The following is a 24,310-nucleotide window of genomic DNA, read 5'->3' as shown; positions in this document are numbered from 1 at the left end:
CAGAAACACAGAATGAATTTAATCACCAATTTATACCATCAATTGTCGTGGAAAAACCTGGAATAACCTTCAATAAATGATCCATTGACAACACTATTAAATAAATACCCAAACAATGAGTTTAAGTCGAGCAAAGAACAAATTTTATTGAATTTATAGGAGTTGAAGATCTGTGTTAGTGGTTGATTCTGCTTCTTCTGGGTCTGTGGGCTTGTTTGAGACAAGTAAGAAACTCACACTAAGTCAGGAATCTTTTATTGCATCTGAGAGGCAATCTCTCATTCGCTTTATTTTCTCAAGTAATATAATAAACAGTTACAAATAAAACACGGATTACAATCGATCCTGAAAATAAAACTTAAATTCTCCTCTGAGAATTCTACTCTATTACACATTCTATTGCTAAGAAATAGGCAAACAATATATATGTCCCTATAAGCAATATATCTCAATGAACCTACAATGGTCAATAATTCTATGCTCTAAGCCAGGGGTGTCAAACTCAAGGCCCGGGGGCCAAATCCGGCCTGCCATGTCATTTAATGTGGCCCGTAAAAGACGTGTGATTGTTGTGATGCTTTGACGTACTTATAATTTAATGGGACACCTGTGCCTTTAAGCGGCAACCGTTGACTTCGTAGTCATGGCAACTGACTTTGACCTTTGCTACGTTTTAGTGGCAAAAAAACGTGGGGTAGCTTCAGTAGCGTAAACAATAATAAATATAAGTTAATTCTCTTGCAATCCAATACAGAAGCATCGCCTGTAAGTAGTAGACATTTATATTCTCAGTTGTTTGTAAATGTTTAGCGAGTATGTTACAGCGTTTCAGTTACGAACAGTTACGAGTTGTTACCATTACTATAGCAATTAGTATTAACTCGTTAGCGCTATTTTATGTTTGGTTAAATTTCATATTGTACTAGATGTAACCCTTGACTACAGCTATGTGCATGTACTGTATTAAGTTTTTTATTGTTTGTATTTTGTAGTTTTACTCCATTCTGATGCACACATTGTACAGTTGCGAAGCAAATAAAACCGACCTAACTGTATTTTGGTGGGAGTTGTCTGTCTGTCTGTCTGTCTGTCTGTCTGTCTGTCTGTCTAGCTGAGAAAGGAGGGAAAACCTCTTAGCGAGGGCAGAACAATTGTCTTAAAATACACTGTACATAAACTGCATCTCCCACAATGCATGCCGATTTTGTGACCTGCAAAGTGACCGCATCCCACCACTAGATGATGTTGAGAAAGATTTACAAATAATCCCAAAATGTAAAAGAAGAGAAAATTTAAGCAGAATGAGGAAATTTAATGAAAGATGGATAATAAAGTGAATAAAAGTTTGTGCTTCAAGAAGAGAAAGCAGTACGTCTCTTGTGTTATGAGGCTGTGTCTGTGGTAAAGGAATACAATATAAATGTAGATATACATTATAAATATACAGAATTAATTTGACATTTTGACACCAAACACAGAATTTAGCCTCCAAGAAAAACAATTACAATCAGCCCTTTGAGAGCCACCATAATGCTGATGTGGCCCTCTGTGGAAATGAGTTTGACACCCCTGCTCTAAGCAATCAGAGAAATTAAAGACAAAGTATACTCCTGAAAATTCCTTTTGATTTGATTACTGTTTACATTTTCTGAACTGTCAGTTCTTTTTCATCTAATCACAATTTAGGTTTTTTTTTAATCTATTTTTATCTAATCAGTGCTTGTAACTTCCATTGTGTTCATTTGTATTCCTGAGTAAGGTAAGCCTCTGGTTGAAGTATATTCTTTGCTGTAACTTGTTTTAGAATCTATCTTTGTAACTTTGACTATTAACTTGCTTAACTGTGCTAGAATTTAACTATTTGTAGAAACTATAGCTAGTCTGTTGCTGCATTAATCTGTGTTTTGCTGATTGGTTAAAGTGGCTCCAGGTGCCTATTTAGAGGCCTAGGTGTGAATTGAGGGGCAGGGCTAAACTTAGTATAAAATTAAATCTCCGGTCTTTACTGTCACCAGGTTTTAATGTTTGTCTGAACTGTTTAATCTGTCTAACTTTTACTACTAATCTAAACTAAACTAACTTTGGGTAAGTACTATCAGTCTCTGACATTGTTTCATTTACCAAACTTTTTCTCAGCATGTGCTACTCAATTATTCCTGTGCTCGTATCTCACAGACCCTGCAGACATCAGAAGTCACATTACAAGAGCAGCAATGCCAGCAACCTCATCTACCCCCAACTGTTGCAACAGTCTCAAACAGTGGTGGTAGGTGGGGTCTGGAACTGTCAATCAGCCACCCAAAAAGCTGACTTCATCTCAGCTTTTGCACTTTCTCACAGCCTTGACTTCCTGGTACGGACTGAGACATGGATCACCACCGAGAACTCAGCAACACCAGCAGCCTTATCCTCTGCCTACACCTTCTCTCATACACCGAGAGGATCTGGTAGAGGTGGTGGTACAGGTTTGCTCCTGACCAGGAAATGGCACTTCACTCCTGTGAATGTTTCTCACCTTAACATTTCATCTTTTGAATTTCATGCTATTACTGTTACTTTTCCGATTACTCTTCATATCATTGTCATCTACAGACCACCAGGCGCACTGGGAGACTTCATAGAAGAGCTGGATGTTCTTCTGAGTTTCTTCCCTTCAGATGGAACTCCTCTGACTCTTCTTGGTGACTTTAATCTCTCTACACTTCAGTCCTCCTGTCTTCTTCCTCTTCTTTCATCTTTCGACCTCCTTTTTAACCACAGCCCTCCGACACACAAAGAAGGCAATCTTCTGGCCTTCAGCCGTCCAGCTTCTGTTCTGGACCTCACTGTCACCCCACTTCACCTTTCCGACCATCACTTTGTGTCCTTCTCTCTCCATCTCCCAACTCTCTCTACCTCCAACCACACTTTCACCCTTACAACACGCCTCAATCTTCACTCTTTATCTTCCTCCCTGTTGATCTCCAACATCCTAACTTCACTACTTAACCCTGACATGCTTGCTACCCTTCCACTCAACTCTGCAACTAATACTCTACTTTCTTCTCTTTCAACATCCCTCGATCAGCTTTGTCCTCCTACCCTCAAACGAGGAAAACCTTCTCACCCTGCTCCTTGGCTTTCAGATGCACTGCGCAGCAACAGAAGAGAATTAAGGGCAGCTGAGAGAAAGTGGAGGAAATCTAAGCTTGGTGTTGATCTCCACTCCTACCATGATCTGCTGTCCAGGTTCTCATCTGATGTGACTGCTGCAAAAACATCTTTTTACAAAGCCAAGCTTGAACAATCTGCTGCTGACCCACGTAAGCTTCATGCTATCTTTTCCTCTCTTCTAAACCCTCCTCCTCCTCCCCCTTCTGCCTCTCTTACTGCTACTGACTTTTCAACATTCTTTCAGGACAAGATCGACAAAATCAATCAATCCTTCTCTCTGACTGACCCACTTTCAACTGACCCTCAACCCACCAACACACTCACCAGCTTCACCCCACTCACCATGGATGAGGTTACACAGCTCCTCTCATCCAGCAATCCCACTACATGCACACTTGACCCTATACCATCCACCATCCTCAAAGACATCTCACAGGACCTAATCCCCTTCATCACACCCATCATCAACAACTCCCTGACATCAGGTGTTGTCCCTACTGCTTTTAAGAAGGCTCAGGTCATTCCCCTTCTTAAGAAACCTACACTGGACACCACAGACATCAACAACTACAGACCTGTCTCACTCCTCTCTTTTCTATCCAAAATTCTTAAATGTGCTGTCTATAACCAACTATCTGTCTTTCTCACTCAGAATGACCTCCACGATCCGTACCAGTCTGGCTTCAAGGCAGCACATTCTACGGAAACAGCACTTGTAGCTGTTACTGAGAAGCTTCATGCAGCTTCTCAGTAACAGCTACAAGTGCTGCGTTCCAGCGCCAAATCGTCCGGCCCATATGGGAATGGACGGCTTGTATACAACTTTTTGATCCGCCCGCCTGTTCGCCCGCCACGCCCGCTTTTGTAGCGTTTTTTGGTCCCATTGACTTCCATTCATTTTTAGAATGGCATTTTCCTATACCGGCCTTCGGCTCAAATTGAGAGCTAAGATTCAGATAGTCAGTCGCCTATGTGAGTGAGTCTTCACCCCCCCACACACACACTGCAGCTCTTCTATACAGCATTTAGATACGCTCACTTCCCACTGATGTAACCCCCACTCACATACAGCATGGGGATTCGAACCCACACCCACCTGCCACGCCCGTTTTTTAGCCCCATTCACTTCCATTCATTTTTTGAAAGTTTGAGATATCAACACCGTTCCAACTCTATATCGTAAAGCCCACTGATGTAACCCCGACTCAGATACAGCATGGGGATTCGAACCCACGCCCAACTGCCACGCCCGTTTTTCGGCTCCATTCACTTCCATTCATTTTTTAAAAGTTCGTGATATCAACGCCGTTCCAACTCTATATCGTAAAGCCCACTGATGTAACCCCGACTCAGATACAGCATGGGGATTCGAACCAACGTCCACCTGCCACACCCGGTTTTTGTCCCCATTCACTTCCATTAATTTTTTGAAAGTTTGAGATATCAACGCCGTTCCAACTCTAAATTGTAAAGCCCACTGATGTAACCCCGACTCAGGTACAGCATGGGGATTCGAACCCACGCCCACCTGCCACGCCCGGTTTTTGTCCCCATTCACTTCCATTCATTTTTTGAAAGTTCGAGATATCAACGCCGTTCCAACTCTATATCGTAAAGCCTACTGATGACACCCTGAATCAGATACAGCATGGGGATTCGAACCCATGCCCACCTGCCACGCCCGGTTTTCAGCCCCATTCACTTTCATTCATTTTTTGAAAGTTTAAGATATCAACGCCGTTCCAACTCTAAATCGTAAAGCCCACTGATGTAACCCCGACTCAGATACAGCATGGGGATTCGAACCCACGCCCTCCTGCCACACCCGTTTTTCAGCCCCATTCACTTCCATTCATTTTTTGAAAAATGGAGATATCGACGCCGTTCCAACTCTAAAACGTAAAGTCCACTGATGACAACCCAACTTGGGTACAGCATGGGGATTCGAACCCATGCTCACCTGCCACGCCCGTTTTTCAGCTCCATTCACTTTCATTCATTTTTTTAAAGTTCGAGATATCAACGCCGTTCCAACTCTAAATTGTAAAGCTTACTGATGACACCCCGACTTGGATAAGGCATTGGGATTCGAACCCATGCCCACCTGCCACGCCCGTTTTTCAGCACTATTTACTTTCATTCATTTTTTGAAAGTTCGAGATATCAACGGCGTTCCAACTCTATATCGTAAAGCCCACTGATGTAACATCGACTCAGAAACAGCATGGGGATTCGAACCCCATGTGTAGATGCCCGCATGTGTAGATGCCCGACTGTCCTGTAGCACTGCTGTGATCTAGGGTTTGAATTTATATAGGGTTTGACCCCTAATTATTAGGTTTTAATATTTACACCTGATTTATTTGCATTAGGAGAGGAGGGGGGGCATGTGTCATATGTGCTATTTCATTATGGACACTGAAATATGGGGTGTGTGCAGGTGATCCCTCAGATGAAGGTGAAGGATGGAGGAGCAGATGGAGCTGGAGTGCTGGATGAGTGAAACATCCAAACAGAGCGGAATTTCTTTTTTCTTTTTCATGTTATTTTCATCAGCAGGGCCGTGGCAGGTCCGGCTCCACCGTGAAGCATTGTCGCAAGGCAGGAATACACTGGACAGAGCACCAATTCATCGCATGCTTCCCACACACAACCATTCATGTCTGTTTAGTTCCTGGCCTGTTGATAGGTGGTAGAAAAAAGTGCTACATCATTAAAGTTGATGATGATTTCTTTCTCAGTTGTTCATCTGGAGGGGCCGTACATCAGTGAGGAGAAGAGGGGCGCACACCCTCCCCGCTTTCTTAAAACCTTTACAAAAGGGGGCGTGGACGACCTGTTGGAGACCTATGGGCAGCTGGAGAATGTCGCCATGGTTACACTGGCTCCGGAGCTGCCCCACAGCGGGTCAGCGAGCCGAGAGCTGGCACATAGGGGCATCGCGGTGTCACAGGATAAACGCCCAAATTTCTACTAATATAAGCTACAAGGCCAAAAGTATGTGGACGCCACTCATAATGATGTTTGTTTGTTGTTGTTAGGTCACTCCATGGCTGATCTGTCTCAGGCTGAGGAGGCCGTCCTGAACGGAGCTTCATTCATTGCACACCTCTTCAACACCATGTTGCCTGTAAGCCACACACAGATACACTTTGGCCAAAAGTATCTGGACGCCTGACCATGAGTGTGTCGGACGTCATTTAAACAACAAACTTCATAAAAATAGAGTGACCTTTGAGTGGTGATCTCATTAATCACTCTTCTGACCTGACCTACTGGACATCCTGACAGTGGTGGAGCTTAAACCAGCGACCTTTTGATAACTAGTCCAGTGCCTCAACCACTAGGCTACAACTAGATAGCTAGAATCTGATGTTTTCTTCAGAGAAGGGCAGTTGTAGCCTAGAGGTTAAGGTATTGGACTAGTAATCAGAAGGTTGCTGGTTCAAGCCCCACCACTACCACGTTGCTACTGTTAGGCCCTTGAGAAAGACTCTTAACTCTCAATTGCTTAAACAATATACTGTCACAGTATTGTCTGCTAAATGGTAAAAAATGTAAACATGAAGGAGGCTTTTTACAAGACTTTGAAACATGACTGTGGGGATTTCTGCCCTTTCTGTCAAATTTTATGTGTAGTGATGTTGATCAAGAAAGCATCAGTCGATGTTCCAGTTCATTTTATAGCTGCACCTGTTAATAATTGTAGTGGCTAAAACGACCAGGTTATTCCATCAATGGATTTTTTCTTCCTTGATGGCACGGGCATATTCCAAGATGACAATGCCAGGATTCATCGGGCTCAAATTGAATTGTGAAAAAGTGGTACAGGGAGCATGAGACATCATTTTCACACATGGATTGGCCACCACAGAGTCCAGACCTGAACCCCATTGAGAATCTTTGGGATGTGCTGGAGAAGACTTTGCACAGTGGTCCAAATCTCCCATCATCAATACAAGATCTTGGGGGAAAAAATTAATGCCACTCTGGACAGAAATAAGTGAAGCTTGAACCTTAAAGAACTGATGATTTTTTTGCTCAGTTAACCGTCAGTGGTTGAAGCACACACCCATCTGGTTGTTTAGTAGGAAAAGTTTAGTGCACATGTAACGGTGTACAATAGTTGCTTCATTAGAAGTGTATGAAATTCCTGTTAAATGGGTTTGGCACCACCTGTAGGTAGGTCAGCGTACTATAGTTCAATATATAAAGAATATTCTGCTCAGCCTCAGCATGCAGTAGTATGAGTGTGCTGCTGAGGTAAGTATGGCCTCTAGTCCAAAATAGTATAATCTAGTATAATCATGAATAACTTACATAATACTATATAATACATAATACTTACATGATTTTATAAATATATATATATATATATATATATATATATATATATATATATATATATATATATATATACACAGTGGGGGAAATAAGTATTTGATCCCCTGCTGATTTTGTAAGTTTACCCCCTTACAAAGACTTGAACAGTCTATAATTTTTATGGAAGGTTTTTTTATCAGAGAGAGACAGAATATCAACAAAAAATCCAGAAAAAAAACATTAAATAAAAGTTATAAATTAATTTGTATTTAATTAAGGGAAATAAGTATTTGATCCCCTACCAACCAGCAAGAATTCTGACCCCCACAGACCGGTTATGTGCCCATGAGGCACACAAATTATTCCTGTCCCTGTATAAAAGACACCTGTCACAGAATCAGTTTCTTCCGTTCAAATCTCTCGACCACCATGGGCAAGACCAAAGAGCTATCAAAGGACGTCAGGGACAAGATTGTAGACCTGCACAAGGCTGGAATGGGCTACAAGACCATCAGCAAGAAGCTTGGTGAGAAAGAGACCACTGTTGGCGCGATCATTCGAAAATGGAAGAAATACAAGATCACAGTCAATCGCCCTCGCTCTGGAGCTCCATGCAAGATCTCACCTGGTGGGGTAAGAATGATTCTGAGAAAGGTGAGGTCAGTCCAGAATTACACGGGAGGAGCTTGTCAATGATCTCAAGGGAGCTGGGAGCACTGTGGGGGTCAGAATTCTTGCTGGTTGGTAGGGGATCAAATACTTATTTCCCTTAATTAAATACAAATTAATTTATAACTTTTATTTATTTATTTTTTTCTGGATTTTTTGTTGATATTCTGTCTCTCTCTGTTAAAATAAACCTTCCATAAAAATTATAGACTGTTCAAGTCTTTCTAAGGGGGTAAACTTACAAAATCAGCAGGGGATCAAATACTTATTTTCCCCACTGTATAAATATATTATACAATGGTGTGTGTGATGTGTGTAGAAGTTTGGACACCATTTGCCATCTGGAATTGTCATCTAATACCAATCTCTGACTCTTTTTATTAGCTGTGCAGCCTAAGGATCTGAAAATACTTATTTCCCCCACTGTATATATATATATATATATATATATATATATATATACAGTATATATACTGTATATATATATATTAGGGCTGTCAAACGATTAAAATTTTTAATCGCGATTAATCTCAGAATTTCATATAGTTAATCGCGATTAATCGCATTAAATAAAATCTGTGTAAATGTTATAGAAAACAAGGTTTTTTAAGTGAAATGTGAAAAGTGGCCGTTTCTACACGAAGTGAGTGTGTTTTGACCCTTTTGGGGCTTCCATAGTTCATGGACTAGCGTGCTTGACTCCGGTATTCAGTGCCGTAACAGATTAAGTTAATAAAGTGTTTTGCTCCCGACAACTTGTGAATATACCGTGTATTTATTTCTTTATTATGCAAGTGCATCCCTACGACGCTCAGTTATATTATTTTAACAAACCGCAAATGAACAACGGTGGCAAGTCCGACATTAAAACGTTGGTTCTACCAGTCAAGTCTCAACATGAACTAGAATTTGCGTTAATGGCACTATTTTTTTTAATCGCGTTAAATTGAGAATGCGTTAATGCGTTATTATCGTGTTAACTTCGACAGCCCTAATATATATATATATATATATATATATATATATATATATATATACATATACAGTGGGGTCAAAAAGTATTTAGTCAGCCACTGATTGTGCAAGTTCTCCTACTTAGAAAGATGAGAGAGGTCTGTAATTTTCATCATAGGTACACTTCAACTATGAGAGACAAAATGAGAAAAAAAAATGCAGGAAATCACATTGTAGGACTTTTAAAGAATTTATTTGTAAATTATGGTGGAAAATAAGTATTTGGTCAATAACAAACAAGCAAGATTTCTGGCTCTCACAGACCTGTAACTTCTTCTTTAAGAAGCTATTCTGTCCTCCACTCGTTGCCTGTATTAATGGCACTTATTTGACCTCGTTATCTGTATAAAAGACACCTGTCCACAGCCTCAAACAGTCAGACTCCAAACTCAACCATGGCCAAGACCAAAGAGCTGTCGAAGGACACCAGGAGGAAAATTGTAGACCTGCACCAGGCTGGGAAGAGTGAATCTACAATAGGCAAGGTTGGTGTGAATAAATCAACTGTGGGAGCAAATGTAAGAAAATGGAAGACATACAAGACCATTGATAATCTCCCTTGGGGTCAAGATCTTATCCCGTGGGGTCAAAATGATCATAAGAACGGTGAGCAAAAATCCCAGAACTACACGGAGGGACCTGATGAATGACCTGCAGAGAGCTGAGACCAAAGTAACAAAGGCTACCATCAGTAACACACTACGCCGAGAGGGACTCAAATCCTGCAGTGCCAGGCGTGTCCCCCTGCTTAAGCCAGTACATGTCCAGGCCCGTCTGAAGTTTACCAGAGAGCATATGGATGATCCAGAAGAGGATTGGAAGAATATCATGTGGTCAGATGAAACCAAAATGGAACTTTTTGGTAAAAACTCAACTCGTCGTGTTTGGAGGAAGAAGAAAAACCCAAGAACACCATACCTACTGTGAAGCATGGGGGTGGAAACATCATGCTTTGGGGCTGTTTTTCTGCAAAGGGGACAGGACGACTGATCCGTGTTAAGGGAAGAATGAACGGGGCCATGTATCGTGAGATTTTAAGTCAAAACCTCCTTCCATCAGTGAGAGCATTGAAGATGGAACGTGGCTGGGTCTTCCAGCATGACAATGATCCCAAACACACCGCTCGGGCAACGAAGGAGTGGCTCCGTAAAAAGCATTTCAAGGTCCTGGAGTGGCCTAGCCAGTCTCCAGACCTCAACCCCACAGAAAATTTGTGGAGTCCGTGTTGCCCAGCGACAGCCCCAAAACATCACTGCTCTAGAGGAGATCTGCATGGAGGAATGGGCCAAAATACCAGCTACAGTGTGTGCAAACCTGGTGAAGACTTACAGGAAACGTTTGACCTCTGTCATTGCCAACAAAGGTTATGTTACAAAGTATTGACTTAACTTTTGTTATTGACCAAATACTTATTTTCCACCATAATTTACAAATAAATTCTTTAAAAATCCTACAATGTGATTTCCTGGATTTTTTTTCTCATTTTGTCTCTCATAGTTGAAGTGTACCTATGATGAAAATTACAGACCTCTCTCATCTTTCTAAGTAGGAGAACCTGCACAATCAGTGGCTGACTAAATACTTTTTGACCCCACTGTATATATATATATAGATATATAGATATATATATATATATAACAGTAATTCGCTTAAATAAAAGTATATATAATAGATATAGTTCATTGAGTTATTGCCATTTCTTTAGTTGTGTGCCGACCAAAAACAATATAGAAGACTTATACTGTGGTTGTCATATTCCCTTCAGGTATGTTCATGTGTTTTGTTGTACTTTATTGTGTTTAAAATATATATTTTGTGAATCTGTGCGATGCTAATTAGTTTGTTGGCTAATGTACCATGCCATGCGGTCGGTGTTTTTCCATGTTCGTCATGTTATCATGTATTCACTGTATTCTTTTTAATTTATTTTTAATTTAAAATAAGTTTTTTTAATTTGTATGGTTCCCGTAACCTTAACATTATTGAAACCTAAGGGAACCTTGTACTAACCTTTAAATTATTGCAATTTTTAGACAAGAAAACCTCACTTTTTAGTTGTGCTAATGGAGAGTTCTGCTTGCTATATACAAACACTCCAAAAAATGTGGAGTAAAATTTACTTTAAAAAAGCTGGCAGCTGCTGTACAAAGGTGTGAATACTTTCAGCATGTGGAAGTAACAGAATGATCAAAGGGACAGTAGGAAGTTCTAGGGTGCAAACACATACATATGGTTGTAATATAAGTCATGGCTATAAAGTTAACTAAAGAAATAAATATGTTCTAACAGTCATGGTATGGGGTGTGTCAGTGCCCTTGGCAAAGGTAATTTACACTCCTGTGATGGCAGCATTAATGCAGTAAAGTACATTGAGATCTTAGAGCAACATGTGCTGCCTTCAAGACGTCGTCTTTTCCAGGGACCATCATGTATTTTTTATCAAGCAGAATCACATGCTGCACACATTACAAAGGCATGGCTGTGGAGAAGAGGGTACGTGCAGTCCTGACCTGTCCCCAAAAAAGAATGTGTGGAGAATTTTGAAACAACGACGACCCCGTAAAAAAACATAAAAATTAAATGTATACAAATAATATTGGCCAGAGACAAAAAATTAAAAACTAAAACTTGTGATCAGATAAAAGAGAACAGGCAGAATTTAACAGAGTGGGCTTAAACCAGCAGCCTTCTGATCACAAAAAAAACCCATAAAAATCAAAATGATCAAATGTGACGACCCCTGTAAAAGGGAAGGTGGTGGAATTCAGTGTCTCCAATTAACCCGGAGTAAACCTGGAGTAATGCTCCTGCACCTCAGCCCCACTGAACAGATTTGGAATTAACTGGTGCATTAATTTAGGGTCTTTTAACCAATGTCAGTGCACAGCCATACAAATGCTCGTTTGACTAATTGGGCACAAATTCCCACATATATAAAAGCAAAAGTCTTGTAAGAAGCCTACTCAGAAGAGTGGCTGTTGGTATAGCTGAAAAGTCCCTCTATTTTAATGCCATTTGTTTTTAAAAATGATGTCCATCAAGTCCATGGTATCCAAATACTTTTGACTATGTGTTGCATGTAGCTTGGAACAGTTTTGCAGAAACTGGTATGTCATGATGGCAACAGAAGACAGGTATTTGTTTCTCAGGACTAATGGCCTCTAAAGTTACGCATGCCACTGGCACCAAACACACCCATCTACATTTAGAGAGCTGGCTTTGAAATGTGCTGCTAAGGATCCGGATGGTCTGTTTTTCTGATTGTCCTGGAGAACACAGTATCAGGTACAGTTGTTTGAGCTCGAGCCAAGCAAATATCAGTGGCATTTCAGGAAATTGTTGATATATGTGACTTACTGAGCCCAGATGGTTACATTCATTACAGAAGCATGTCAGTTTTATTTTATTGCAGATTGAGTGACTGAAATAACAGTCACAGTATTTAAATATTGTTTTAAACCTTGCACTTTACACAAAGTGATTTCTTCAGACTCGTTTACTAATGTTATGGACTGCAAATGGTAAAGTCACCAATTCATTTCTTTGCATAATATAATAAATATTTAGGGTGACACAGTGGTAAAGTACGCTAGCCCACTACTGCTGAGATACTGTATACGTATATCATTTGTACATACCATGGTAAAATACAGTATGTTCACAATTTCCACCTATACTGTATACATCCATCTATTATGTTTATAGCACCTTAATCTGTATATGTCTATAGCACTCCCATCTATTTATCATGTTTATAGTATATTCTATAATATATTCACCTGTATATCTTGTTTATACCACTGCCCATATCCTGTAAATAATGTATATTGTAGATATTGTACATCCTGCACTTGCTACTTATTGCACTTCTGGTTAGATACTAAACTGCATTTCGTTGCCTTGTACTTGTACATGTGTAATGACAATAAAGTTTTATCTAATCTAATCTAAAAAAAATCTCAGCGGTGCTGTCGGCCGGTCAGACGTCTACATGGACATGATTGGTCGGTGTTTGCAGTAGGGTGGCCGCTGTAGCCTGGTGGTTAAAGAACTGGACTAGTAATCAAAAGGTTGCTGGATTAAGCCCCACCACTGCTAGGTTGTCACTGTTGGGCCCTTGAGCAAGGCCCTTAACCCTCAATTGCTCAGACAGTATACAGTCACAGTACTGTCAGTCACTTTAGATAAAAATGTACATGTAAAAACAGCCTAGCCATTGCTCTCAACCCCAGTCCCAAGAACAAATGGAAATAGGATGGTGGCCTCAGGAAGGGTATCCAACGTTAACAAAAGAAAACTGCTGTGGCAACCCCTCAATAATTATATTATCTTCTTGGAGCTGTTTTAGTAAAACATCTGTAAAATAATATTTGCATTTTACTTGCTGTCTCAGATTTTTGGCATCATGTTTGTACAGGTACTCATTTTAAATGAAGAACTATTTTTTTCCTGTATTCTATTAAAAAAGCCCTTCTGGCTGGATTATTCAGCACATACAAAAGCTAAAACAGGTAACACTTATGAGGCATAACATTATGACCACCTTCCTAATATTGTGTTGGTCCCCCTTTTGCTGCCAAAACAGCCCTGCAACTGTGATGCACTGTGTATTCTGACACCTTTCTATCAGAACCAGCATTAACTTCTTCAGCAGTTTGTGCTACAGTCACTTATCTGTTGGATCGGACCACATGGGCCAGCCTTCTCTCCCAACGTGCATCAATGAGTCTTGGCCGCCCATGACCCTGTCGCCGGTTAACCACTGTTCCTTTCTTGGAGCACTTTTGATAGATACTGACCACTGCAGACCGGAAACACCCCACATGAGCTGCAGTTTTGGAGATGCTCTGACCCAGTCGTCTAGCCATCACAGTTTGGCCCTCGTCAAACTCGTGTTTAGATCCTCACGCTTGTGCATTTTTCTGCTTCAGCTTATCAGCTTTGAGGATAAAATGTTCACTTGCTGCCTAATATATCCCACCCACTAACAGGTGCCGTGATGAAGAGATAGTCAGTGTTATTCACTTCACCTGTCAGTGCTCATAATGTTATGCCTGGTTTACAGTGAAGACAGACAGAGGCTGTGAAATCCATATCAATTTTTATTTGTACTTAGAAATTTAGCGCCACAAATCTTTTCCATTCTTTTGCCTCGCATGCTTCCTCCGCACCGCCCGGCCTGCGCTCTTCACCATGGGCTGAAATTGAGCTTTTACATAAAGTGCTTCTGCCAACCAGCTTCCTTTCCTTTTTCTTGCAATAGAAAAAACAATAATACAGACAGGTGGTAGTGGACGAAAAAAAACACCCCATGGCTGTTGACATGAGAGGAGTGAGAGAGTGAGGAGAGAGTGAATTCATTAAAAAAGAAAGAGAAAGAGAGAGAGAGAGAGAACAGGAGGGTGAGAGAGAGCTCAGCCCAGGATGAGGCTGGATTTTCCACCAGGGGGGTTTCTTCGACCGGAGGAGACTCCAGCGGCCTGTTGCTGCTGCTCGTCCTCAGGAACTTCAGCCACCTCTGACTGATCTACACACACACACACAGAGTTATATGATATGTGGGCTGACATACCTGACATTTAGCTACCCTTGATACCACAGTTGATGATCAAACGTCTGCAGGTTCAGACATGAAGCTCAAATGTGTGTTATTTGTTCCAGGTGACACACAATCACAGCCACAATTATGTAGTGATGTGACAAAGTATTTGCCTGTTTGGTTACTCAAACAACTAGTTAACTAGGTGAAACTAAATCTGGTAAGCCAATTAAAGAGTTGAATGTAGTTTTGTGCTCTGTAGAACATACATTCTCATTTATTATTTATTTACATTTTCAGCATTTAGTGGACGTTTTATATCCAAAGCGACTTACAGTACTGTGACAGTATATTATCTGAGCAACTGAGGGTTAAGGGCCTTGCTCAAGGGCCCAACAGTGGTAACCTGGCAGTGGTAAGGCTTGAACCGACAATCTTCTGATTACTAGTCCAGTATCTTAACCACTAGGCTACAACTGCCCTATTCCTGACTTCTGATCACCAAGGTCTAGCAGTTACCTTTGTTCCTGCTTTATCCTGGATATGGCGTTAGAAAAATGAAATTAAAGGCGAAATATCCAAATCATGTTTGCTACAGTATACACTGATCAGCCATAACATTAAAACCACCTCCTTGTTTCTACACTCACTGTCCATTTTATCAGCTCCACTTAACATATAGAAGCACTTTGTAGTTCTACTATTACTGACTGTAGTCCATCTGTTTCTTTACATACTTTTTTAACCTGCTTTCATGCTGTTCTTCAGTAGTCAGGACCCCCACAGGACCACTACAGAGCAGGTATTATTTAGGTGGTGGATCATCTCAGCACTGCAGTGACACTGACATGGTGGTGGTGTGTTAGTGTGTGTTGTGCTGGTATGAGTGGATCAGACACAGCAGCGCTGCTGGAGTTTTTAAATACTGTGTCCACTCACTGTCCACTCTATTAGACACGCCCAGAGCGGTAGAGAGAACAGAGTGGCGACACTCCCATAGGGAACCGTTGGAAAGGGGGCGGGACATTTTTTCTGCCCAGCTTCCGGGTTGTGGAGCTCTGTATAGTTCCAAACAACCCATAGAGCCCCATTCATTTCCACTACTTATCAAACATTTTTAGCTGTATGTTGCTTTGTTTTAAAAAAATTATGAATTTAATGTCATTAATATACTTAATACTGTTATTGTTTAGCATTTGCTCAGCACTAAATGTTACATGTTTATCTTAATTAATAGGTATAACCCAATTTAGCTTAGTCAGTTAAGCTTAATTAATGACACACGAGTCTTTTCACCTAAAATGAGTTGATTAATCAAGAGTCTTGTTACAGAAATGATCATAAAACATTAGAACCACAATAAATCATTATACTTTTACTTTCATACTTAAGTACATTTGAAGGTAAATTTAGTTTAGTACTTTAGTGGAGGTAAAGAGTATTTTTACTTTTACTACTACTTTTACTGGAGTAATATGTTACCTTGGATATCTCTACTTTAACTCAACTACATGGTTTGTCTACCTTGTCCACCACTTACATTAGACAAAATGAACTAGTGCATATTCATAATGAATTCATTAATGTATTACATGTAGGAATCAATTATTAATCACTCATGAAATAAGAGATGAATGAATGCTTTTTCATGTACCTGCACTATAATGTTTTTGGTACGGTAATGTGTTTATCAATCTGTTCATTCAGTGCAGGTAAACCTTATGAATCCAGCACATGACTTAGTGTTTAGCAAAAATGATTATTATTATGAATCCTCAGGAAAGTGAAGGGAGATTAGTTTATGCAAAAAACAAAACATAAAAAACTTTAATGTCTATACTGTATATTGTCTCTACTACTTAAGGATATCGCATTATGTAATGTATGCTAATATAATGTACTGTGTGTTAACAAGAACGACCTATTAACAAGTCATTATAAACATCAATCTTCCACTTTATATACCAAATTGACATTAAAGCAGATGCAGTAAATGTAAACGCAGTTGAAAATACCCAGAAATTGTACAAATGTTTATTATTTGCCGTTTAATATTTCATTTACTGCTGCCTGTCCCATTTGAGAACATGACAGCGCCGGGTTTGTTTGGAACTATTGAGGGTTACATGAACCACGTGACCGCGTAGCGGCGAGATCAAGGAGTGTCGCAACTCTCTCTATCTACGGCTCTGGACACGCCTACCTAGTTGGTCCACCTTGTAGATCAATCGCTCATCTATTGCTGCTGTTTGAGTTGGTCATCTTCTAGACCTTCATCAGTGGTCACAGGACTCGGTCCAGCAGTGACAGTGAGGTGTTTAAAACTCCAGCAGCGCTGCTGTGTCTGATCCACTCATACCAGCACAACACACACTAACACACCACCACCATGTCAGTGTCACTGCAGTGCTGAGAATGATCCACCACCCAAATAATACCTGCTCTGTAGTGGTCCTGTGGGGGTCCTGACCATTGAAGAACAGAGTAAAAGGAGGTTAAAAAAAGTATGTAGAGAAACAGATGGACTACAGTCAGTAATTGTAGAACAACAAAGTGCTTCTATATGGTAAGTGGAGCTGATAAAATGGACAGTGAGTGTAGAAACAAGGAGGTGGTTTTAATGTTATGGCTGATCGGTGTATATTTATTTATTTATTTGACTATCACTGAGATGGAATGCAGAGTCATTTTAAAATGAGTATTCTTTGATATTAGAGTTCCACAGGTGTATCAGAAATAATCTGGAATCAATAATAATAAATAAATAAGCATAATAATAATAATAATTAAACACTGACGGTCTCTTTAACAATGCGCTCATATCACTTGCCAAACACACTGTAGTCGCTAGAGGGCGCTCATCACTCACTGTATTTACTCTATGTGACTTGTTGGACATTCTAATCCAGAACTGTGAGCATTGATGAGTCAGATAAACATTTCAATTGATAATACACTGCCTGGCCAAATAAAAAAGTCACACACTCTAATATTTGGTTGGACCGCCTTTAGCTTTGATTACTGCACGCATTCACTGTGGCATCGTTTCCACAAGCTTCTGCAATTTCACAACATTTATTTCTGTCCAGAGTTGTATAAATTTTTCCCCAAGATCTTGTATTGATGATGGGAGATTTGGACCACTGCCCAAAGATTCTCAATGGGGTTCAGGTCTGGACTCTGTGGTGGCCAATCCATGTGTGAAAATGATGTCTCATGCTCCCTGAACCACTCTTTCACTATTTGAGCCCGATGAATCCTGGCATTGTCATCCTGGAATATGCCCGTGCCATCAGGGAAGAAAAAATCCATTGATGGAATAACCTGGTGGTTCAGTATATTCAGGTAGTCAGCTGACCTCATTCTTTGGGCACATAACGTTTCTGAACCTAGACCCTGACCAACTGCAGCAACCCCAGATCATAGCACTGCCCCCACAGGCTTGTACAGTAGGCACTAGGCATGATGGGTGCATCACTACAGCCGCCTCTCTTCTTACCCTGATGCGCCCATCACTCTGGAACAGGGTAAATCTGGACTCATCAGACCACATGACCTTCTTCCATTGCTCCAGAGTCTAATCTTTATGCTCCCTAGCAAATTGAAGCCGTTTTTGCCGGTTAGCCTCACTGACAAGTGGTTTTCTTAAGGCTACACAGCTGTTTAGTCCCAATCGCTTGAGTTCCCTTCATATTGTGCGTGTGGAAATGATCTAACTTTCACTATTAAACATCTCCCTGTAGTTTTTCTACCATCTGATTTCACCAAACGTTTAAGTGATCGACGATCACGATCATTCAAGATTATTTTCAGACCACATTCCATCCTGGAAGATAATGTCCCCCCCCCCCACTGTCCTTCCACTTTTTAATAATGTGTTGGACAGTTCTTAACCTGATTTTAGTAGTTTCAGCTTCTCCTTAGATGTTTTCTCTGCTTGATGCATGCCAATCATTTGACCCTTCTGAAACAGATGAACATCTTTTCGACGACCACAGGATGTGTCTTTCCACATGGTTGTTTAACAGATGAGAAGCTACTCACTGCATCAGTTAGGGTTAAATAACTTGTTGCCAACTGAAACATAATCACCCATGCAGTAATTACCCAATGGGAGGCTCTTACCTATTTGCTTCAGGTGGTGACCTTTCTTTTGGCCAGGCAGTGTATTACGGCCTAAACAAGCACGGAGGCACAGTCATGCTCATACATGACAGGTCCTTCTATTAACAGGCCCGCCTAGTGTGGTGATCGATGTGTGGCTCGATTATGTTATCATATCCTTTTTCCTTTCCAAATATGGTCAGCAGAAGGGGCACAGGAGTGCAGATGATTAAGGTGTCTGTTCCTCTTATCTAACAGTCATCTGTGCCTCGTTGAGCGTCAGTTTGCTCTAGGTGGAAGTGTTAAAATTTTTCACATTTTTTTCCTCAGTTGCCAGCTGGGAAACCTGCTTTCTCTGGAACCGTGATGCCGTGCTCGGTCCAGACCGGTTTTCTGCTGGCACATGATACCAGCGTACTTAATCTTCTTGTGGAAACTCAGCCGCCGTTGTGGCACTTTTCTGACGTCACAAGGAAACTGTTAAATGAATGAGCTTCCCGAGAGGCAGAGCAGGACCTTCGTTTGGACTCACGCTCTTGGAACTTAGTTGTTGCAGATACTCGGAGCAGTTTGCCACACTGTGACGACAAGTTGTAATTTCTGCTCTATCCCAGTTCTATCCACTATCTAATGATTTTGGGGTGGCTCAGTGGGTAGCACTGTCGCCTCACAGCAAGAAGTTCCTGGGTTCGATCCCCAGGTGGGGCGGTCCGGGTCCTTGCTGTGTGGAGTTTGCATGTTCTCCCCGTGTCTGCGTGGGTTTCCTCCTGCTGCTCCGGTTTCCTCCCACAGTCCAAAGACGTGCAAGTGAGGTGAATTGGAGACACTAAATTGTCCATGACTGTGTTCGATATAACCGTGTGAACTGATGAATCTTGTGTAATGAGTAACTACCGTTCCTGTCATGAATGTAACCAGAAGTGTCACACATGACGTTAAAATCCAAATAAACAAACAAACATCTAACGATTTTGCATCAATCATTTAACTTGGTTTCCATTATTTTGGCCATGGCTTTTATTTTCCCATTACCCTTTCTGTTTGTGGCTTTTTTTATTCTACATCAGTTAAGCTTTCTGTAAACTGGGTTCATTTCATTTCCAACTATTGCAGGTGCAGAGTGTGGTGGGACAGCCCCCCCATTAATTGTGATGATTAGGAGTGATGTTGTTTTAACTGTCGCTTCAGACTAAGTGGCTCAGTGGTTTCAGTCGTTTAATGCTCGTACTGCTGAGTATTTACTGGGGGAGAAACTGGGCTAATGACTTACGCAGGAGGAGACGAGGACGATTGGAGAGTCTCCACCGTCCTCACTGTAGAGTGGAAAATCCTAACTAAAAAAGAATGATGTATGAACTGTGCTGCGTCTGATTCATTCTAACGCCACACTAATGAAGGTAAATCAGGGCGGGACGGATGCAGATTTACATGTAAATAAGAGACTTGTGCTCAGACCGACTGAGGCCATCAATCTTTCCAACAGCTCTTTTCATTTCCATGTTAATGTGCATCTGGCACGCCCTGATTAACCATGATTAACATCTTATTTACATAGAGCACGCACTGATGAAGTGTTTAATCAGCCACAATCGTCAGAAGGGACTTAGTACTAGCAACCAAAGCTATGTTCAAACCACACATAAAAATGTCCCAGAAGTTTTTTCTTTCCTCCTCTACGTGCTCCCAATCTAGTCTCCCAAAGGACATTGATTAAGCCTAGTGATTAAGGTACTGGACTAGTAATCAGAAGGTTGCCGGTTCAAGCCCCACCACTGGCAGGCTGCTGCCTTTGGGCCCTTGAGCAAGGCTCTTAACCCTCAATTGCTTAGACTGTATGCTGTCACAGTACTGTAAGTCACTTTGCGTCAGCTAAAATGCCAAAAATGTAGTCGTCTCCAATTCCCCCAGCTGGATTCTTGCGCCACCATGTGCCCCCTCCCACATGAGCGCATTCGCCAACCCGCAACGAGTCTCATAGAGAAATGAGGCTTCAACTGTACAGGCACAATTAATTTTAAGCTTCTCCCTCCCTACAGGCACAGCCATTCCTGTCTGTGTGGATGCCCAGCGAGGTCGACAGTGGGGCCTGGGTTTTGACCACCGAGCCCCCCGAGCTGAAAAGTGGCTTGAATCTGATCTTTTTTTTCCTCTGACACGGATGTTTGTGTTTGTTTCATGACCGTGTGTACGTAAAATGTAACCTGCTCCAGTAATATGTGCACTACAAGTTTCTTATTGAGTGTGAGATTTCACAGCGGTCTAATGCGCTAACCCACCGACTCTGAGATCCCAAGCAGGTGAGCAAAACGGGTTGGTGCAGATGGCAGAGAATTGCAATTTGTATGGGGAATGAGTACGTGGAGAGAAATTTTTGGAAAGATGCTGAGGCATTATGGGAACTGTAGTGCCTGTATGACTTCTGTAGTTCTGCTCAGAAATCCAGGATAAAATGGACAGCTTGTTTATAACTTAAATCCCCCCTCTTTTTCTCTCCCTTTTAGCACAGCCAACTGCACGACTGCGTCATGCTTCCTCTCCACCAATGCCGATCCCCGCTCTGATTAAGGAGAACGAAGCTAACCCACGCCCCCTCCGACACATGGGCAGCAGCCGTATGCATCTTATCACATACACTTTGACGAGTGCAGTGCAGCTCAGCACTGTCTGTGGAGAGACACACCCTGAGAGCACTCTTTTCTCATCTCTGTGCAGGCACCATCAATCAGCCAGCAGAGGTGGTAATTGCTTAGTTATGAGCGAGAGAGACCCTATCCGGCTTAATCCCACCCCTATCTGAACAACAGGCCAATTGGCAGGCAGAGCTGAGATTCGATACGATGTATTCGAGATCTCAGCTCTGGTTCCAGCGTGTGTTTTTACCGCTGCGCCACCTGAGCGGCCTACAGCTTAAAATGTTAACCATTGTTTTAATGGGGCACAGCAAAATTTTTACTAGGACACATGATCCAGTAAACTGCATCTGATGAGGCCCCTGCTATAATATGATGATATAAGCTTACTGATTATCGGTTATCCATGTCATAGTTCCTGTTTTATCAATTCTATTCTACTTGTGTTGGTAATACTGGTAAATAGCGATTGCTAAAGTCGCTGAAAGAAGGACTTGAGGTTAAAGACCCGTCTGACCAAGTGTGTTGTTGCAAGCGACTTGTGTAAAATGAATCATGGATCAATTTGAGGGGATGAGTGTTTAAATCAATACACATTAAATTAGAGGCAAGGGCTATGTCCCAATTCATAATGAGCACTTCTTTTTGCAGAGAAGTTGGTCTGTTTTGATCCTTTGGTGCTTTGTTGAAGCATGTCTGCTGTGTGAAACTGCTCGGCCTGTGTTTTTTTCCTGCAGCCATGCACAACGTAGCACTGAGACAACTGCTAGACTAGCACGTCGATCTGTCCTCCAAAGTTGGGAGATTTAATGAACTGCAGTAAAAAGAAGTGATGTGTTAATTCTCTTGAATCTTTATTTAACTGATAAAAATAGAAAGAAAATATTTCAAATGTTTTTACTGATCAACTTTATTGTATTTTGTAAATATAAACACATTTATAATTTGAACACACTCCAAAAAGTTGGGACAGAGGTGTGTTTACCCCTGTCTTCCATCATGTTTAGTATTAATGAGACTTTTTAATAGTTTGGGAACTGAGGACACTAATTGTTGTAGTTTTTTTCTTTATGCATTTTCTCCCCTTTTGCTCCCTTTTAGCGTGTCCAATTCCCCTTTTGCGTCATGCTTCCTCTCCACCAATGCCGATCCCTGCTCTGATTACGGAGAACGAAGCTAACTCACGCACCCTCCGACACGTGGGCAGCAGCCGTATGCATCTTGTCACCTAAACTTTGACGAGTGCAATGCGAATCAGCACTGTGTATGGAGAGACACACCCTGAGAGCACTCTTTTCTCATCTTTGTTATCCCTATACGGCTTTTGAATATCCCACCCCTATCTGAACAACGGGCCAATTGTTATTCATGTGGCCGCTCAGCACAGTGGGCAGGCAGAGCTGAGACTCGATACGATGTACTGGAGATCCCAGCTCTGGTTCCAGCATGTATTTTTGTCATTCTTGCTTAAGATGAAACTTCAGCTGCTCAACAGTCTGTGGTCGCTGTCGTCTGATTCTCCTCATGATTTTCAGTAGACGACAAGCACACGCACTATGTTTCTACAAACTGACACAGTCAAAGCATGTGCAGAATAAGATCTGACACTGTCTTGATATAGACTGCCCAGGAAAAGACGTCTTAATAGCAGCACATTACTCTCTAAAATCCCAACATACGCCACTGTGTTGATGGTACTTTCACACATCTAAGGCACTGATGCACTCCTGTACCATGATGACAGATGTCCACTTTTGCACAGTTCACTCATAACAGTCTGAATGGTCTTTTTTAGGTCTAAAAACAATAAACCTCAAAGAAAGATTGGAAGGGATTTGCATATTTCTCCCTCTACAGTGCATAATATCATTAAACCATTCAAGGAATCAGGAGGAATTTTAGTGCGTAAAAGGCCAATGGCGCAAGCTTAAGCTGAACACCCGTGATCTTCGATCCCTCAGCCGGCACTGCATCAAGAACCACCACTCAACAATAGCTGATATAACCACATGGGTGAGGGATTACTTTATCAAACCTTTATCAAGCTCTACAATACAGAGTTACTGCACAAATGCCACTTAAAACTTCACTGTGCAAAAAATTTGTCTTATGTTAACCATTTCCAGAAACGGCGTCGACTTCTCTGGGCTCAGAGGCATCTAGGATGGACCATCACACAGTGAAAACGTGTATTGTGGTCAGATGAATCAGCATTCCAGGTCTTTTTTGGAAATAATGGATGCTGTGTGCTCCAGACCAAAAGACGAAAAAGACCATCCAGACTGTTATCAGCAACAGTCAAGCAAGTCCAAGAGCCAGGGTCTGTCATGGTATGGGGCTGTGTCAGTGCCCTTGGCAAAGATAATTTACACTTCTGTGATGCAGCATTAATGCAGAAAAGTACATTGAGATGTTTGTTTTTTTTGTTTGTTTTTTTGCATTTTCCATGCTGTCTCAACTTTTTCTGATTTGGGGTTGTACTTTAGAGGAACTTGATTTGAATTTATTGTATGTTATTGTATTTATCTTATAGAAATGTTATCTTTCTACTTTTGTCAGTTGAATAAAATTCAAGAAAATGAACAAATCACAGATTCTTCTTTTTACTGCATGACAAAACTTACCAATTTTTCTGGAGACGAGTGACATGTAATTTCTGAGACAAATATTTGTTCTACTTGACTTGCTTTAACCACATTGTTTGAATAAGTGTGACCTGATATTCCTTCAAACACAGTTTTACTCAAGACGTGAAGCTCTGCTGTTTAGAGAGAGAATGATGAAGATTAAGGGAGGAGCAGAACGACACTCAAGTCTGACGTAAACTAAAAGCTTTTCCTCGCTCTCACTCATGTGTGTTTGTGTTTTGTCTGAGGAC

General features: G+C 41.3%; 1 protein-coding gene across 1 annotated transcript in view; it reads right to left on the bottom strand.

Moving 5' to 3' along the window:
* Positions 1-14,248: 14,248 nt before the first annotated feature.
* jpt1b (Jupiter microtubule associated homolog 1b) overlaps positions 14,249-24,310 on the bottom strand; it is a 41,215-nt gene continuing 31,153 nt past the window's right edge. The window contains exon 5 of the mRNA XM_063016609.1: positions 14,249-14,686. Within this exon, the coding sequence (XP_062872679.1) occupies positions 14,574-14,686 (113 nt within the window). The 3' untranslated portion in view covers positions 14,249-14,573. The remainder of the gene's footprint in view (positions 14,687-24,310) is intronic.

The sequence above is a fragment of the Trichomycterus rosablanca genome, chromosome 2, assembly GCF_030014385.1.
Source record: "Trichomycterus rosablanca isolate fTriRos1 chromosome 2, fTriRos1.hap1, whole genome shotgun sequence".
Taxonomy (NCBI): domain Eukaryota; kingdom Metazoa; phylum Chordata; class Actinopteri; order Siluriformes; family Trichomycteridae; genus Trichomycterus; species Trichomycterus rosablanca.
The sequence above is the reverse complement of the archived record's forward strand: the minus strand, read 5'-3'. Positions and strand labels throughout refer to the sequence as shown.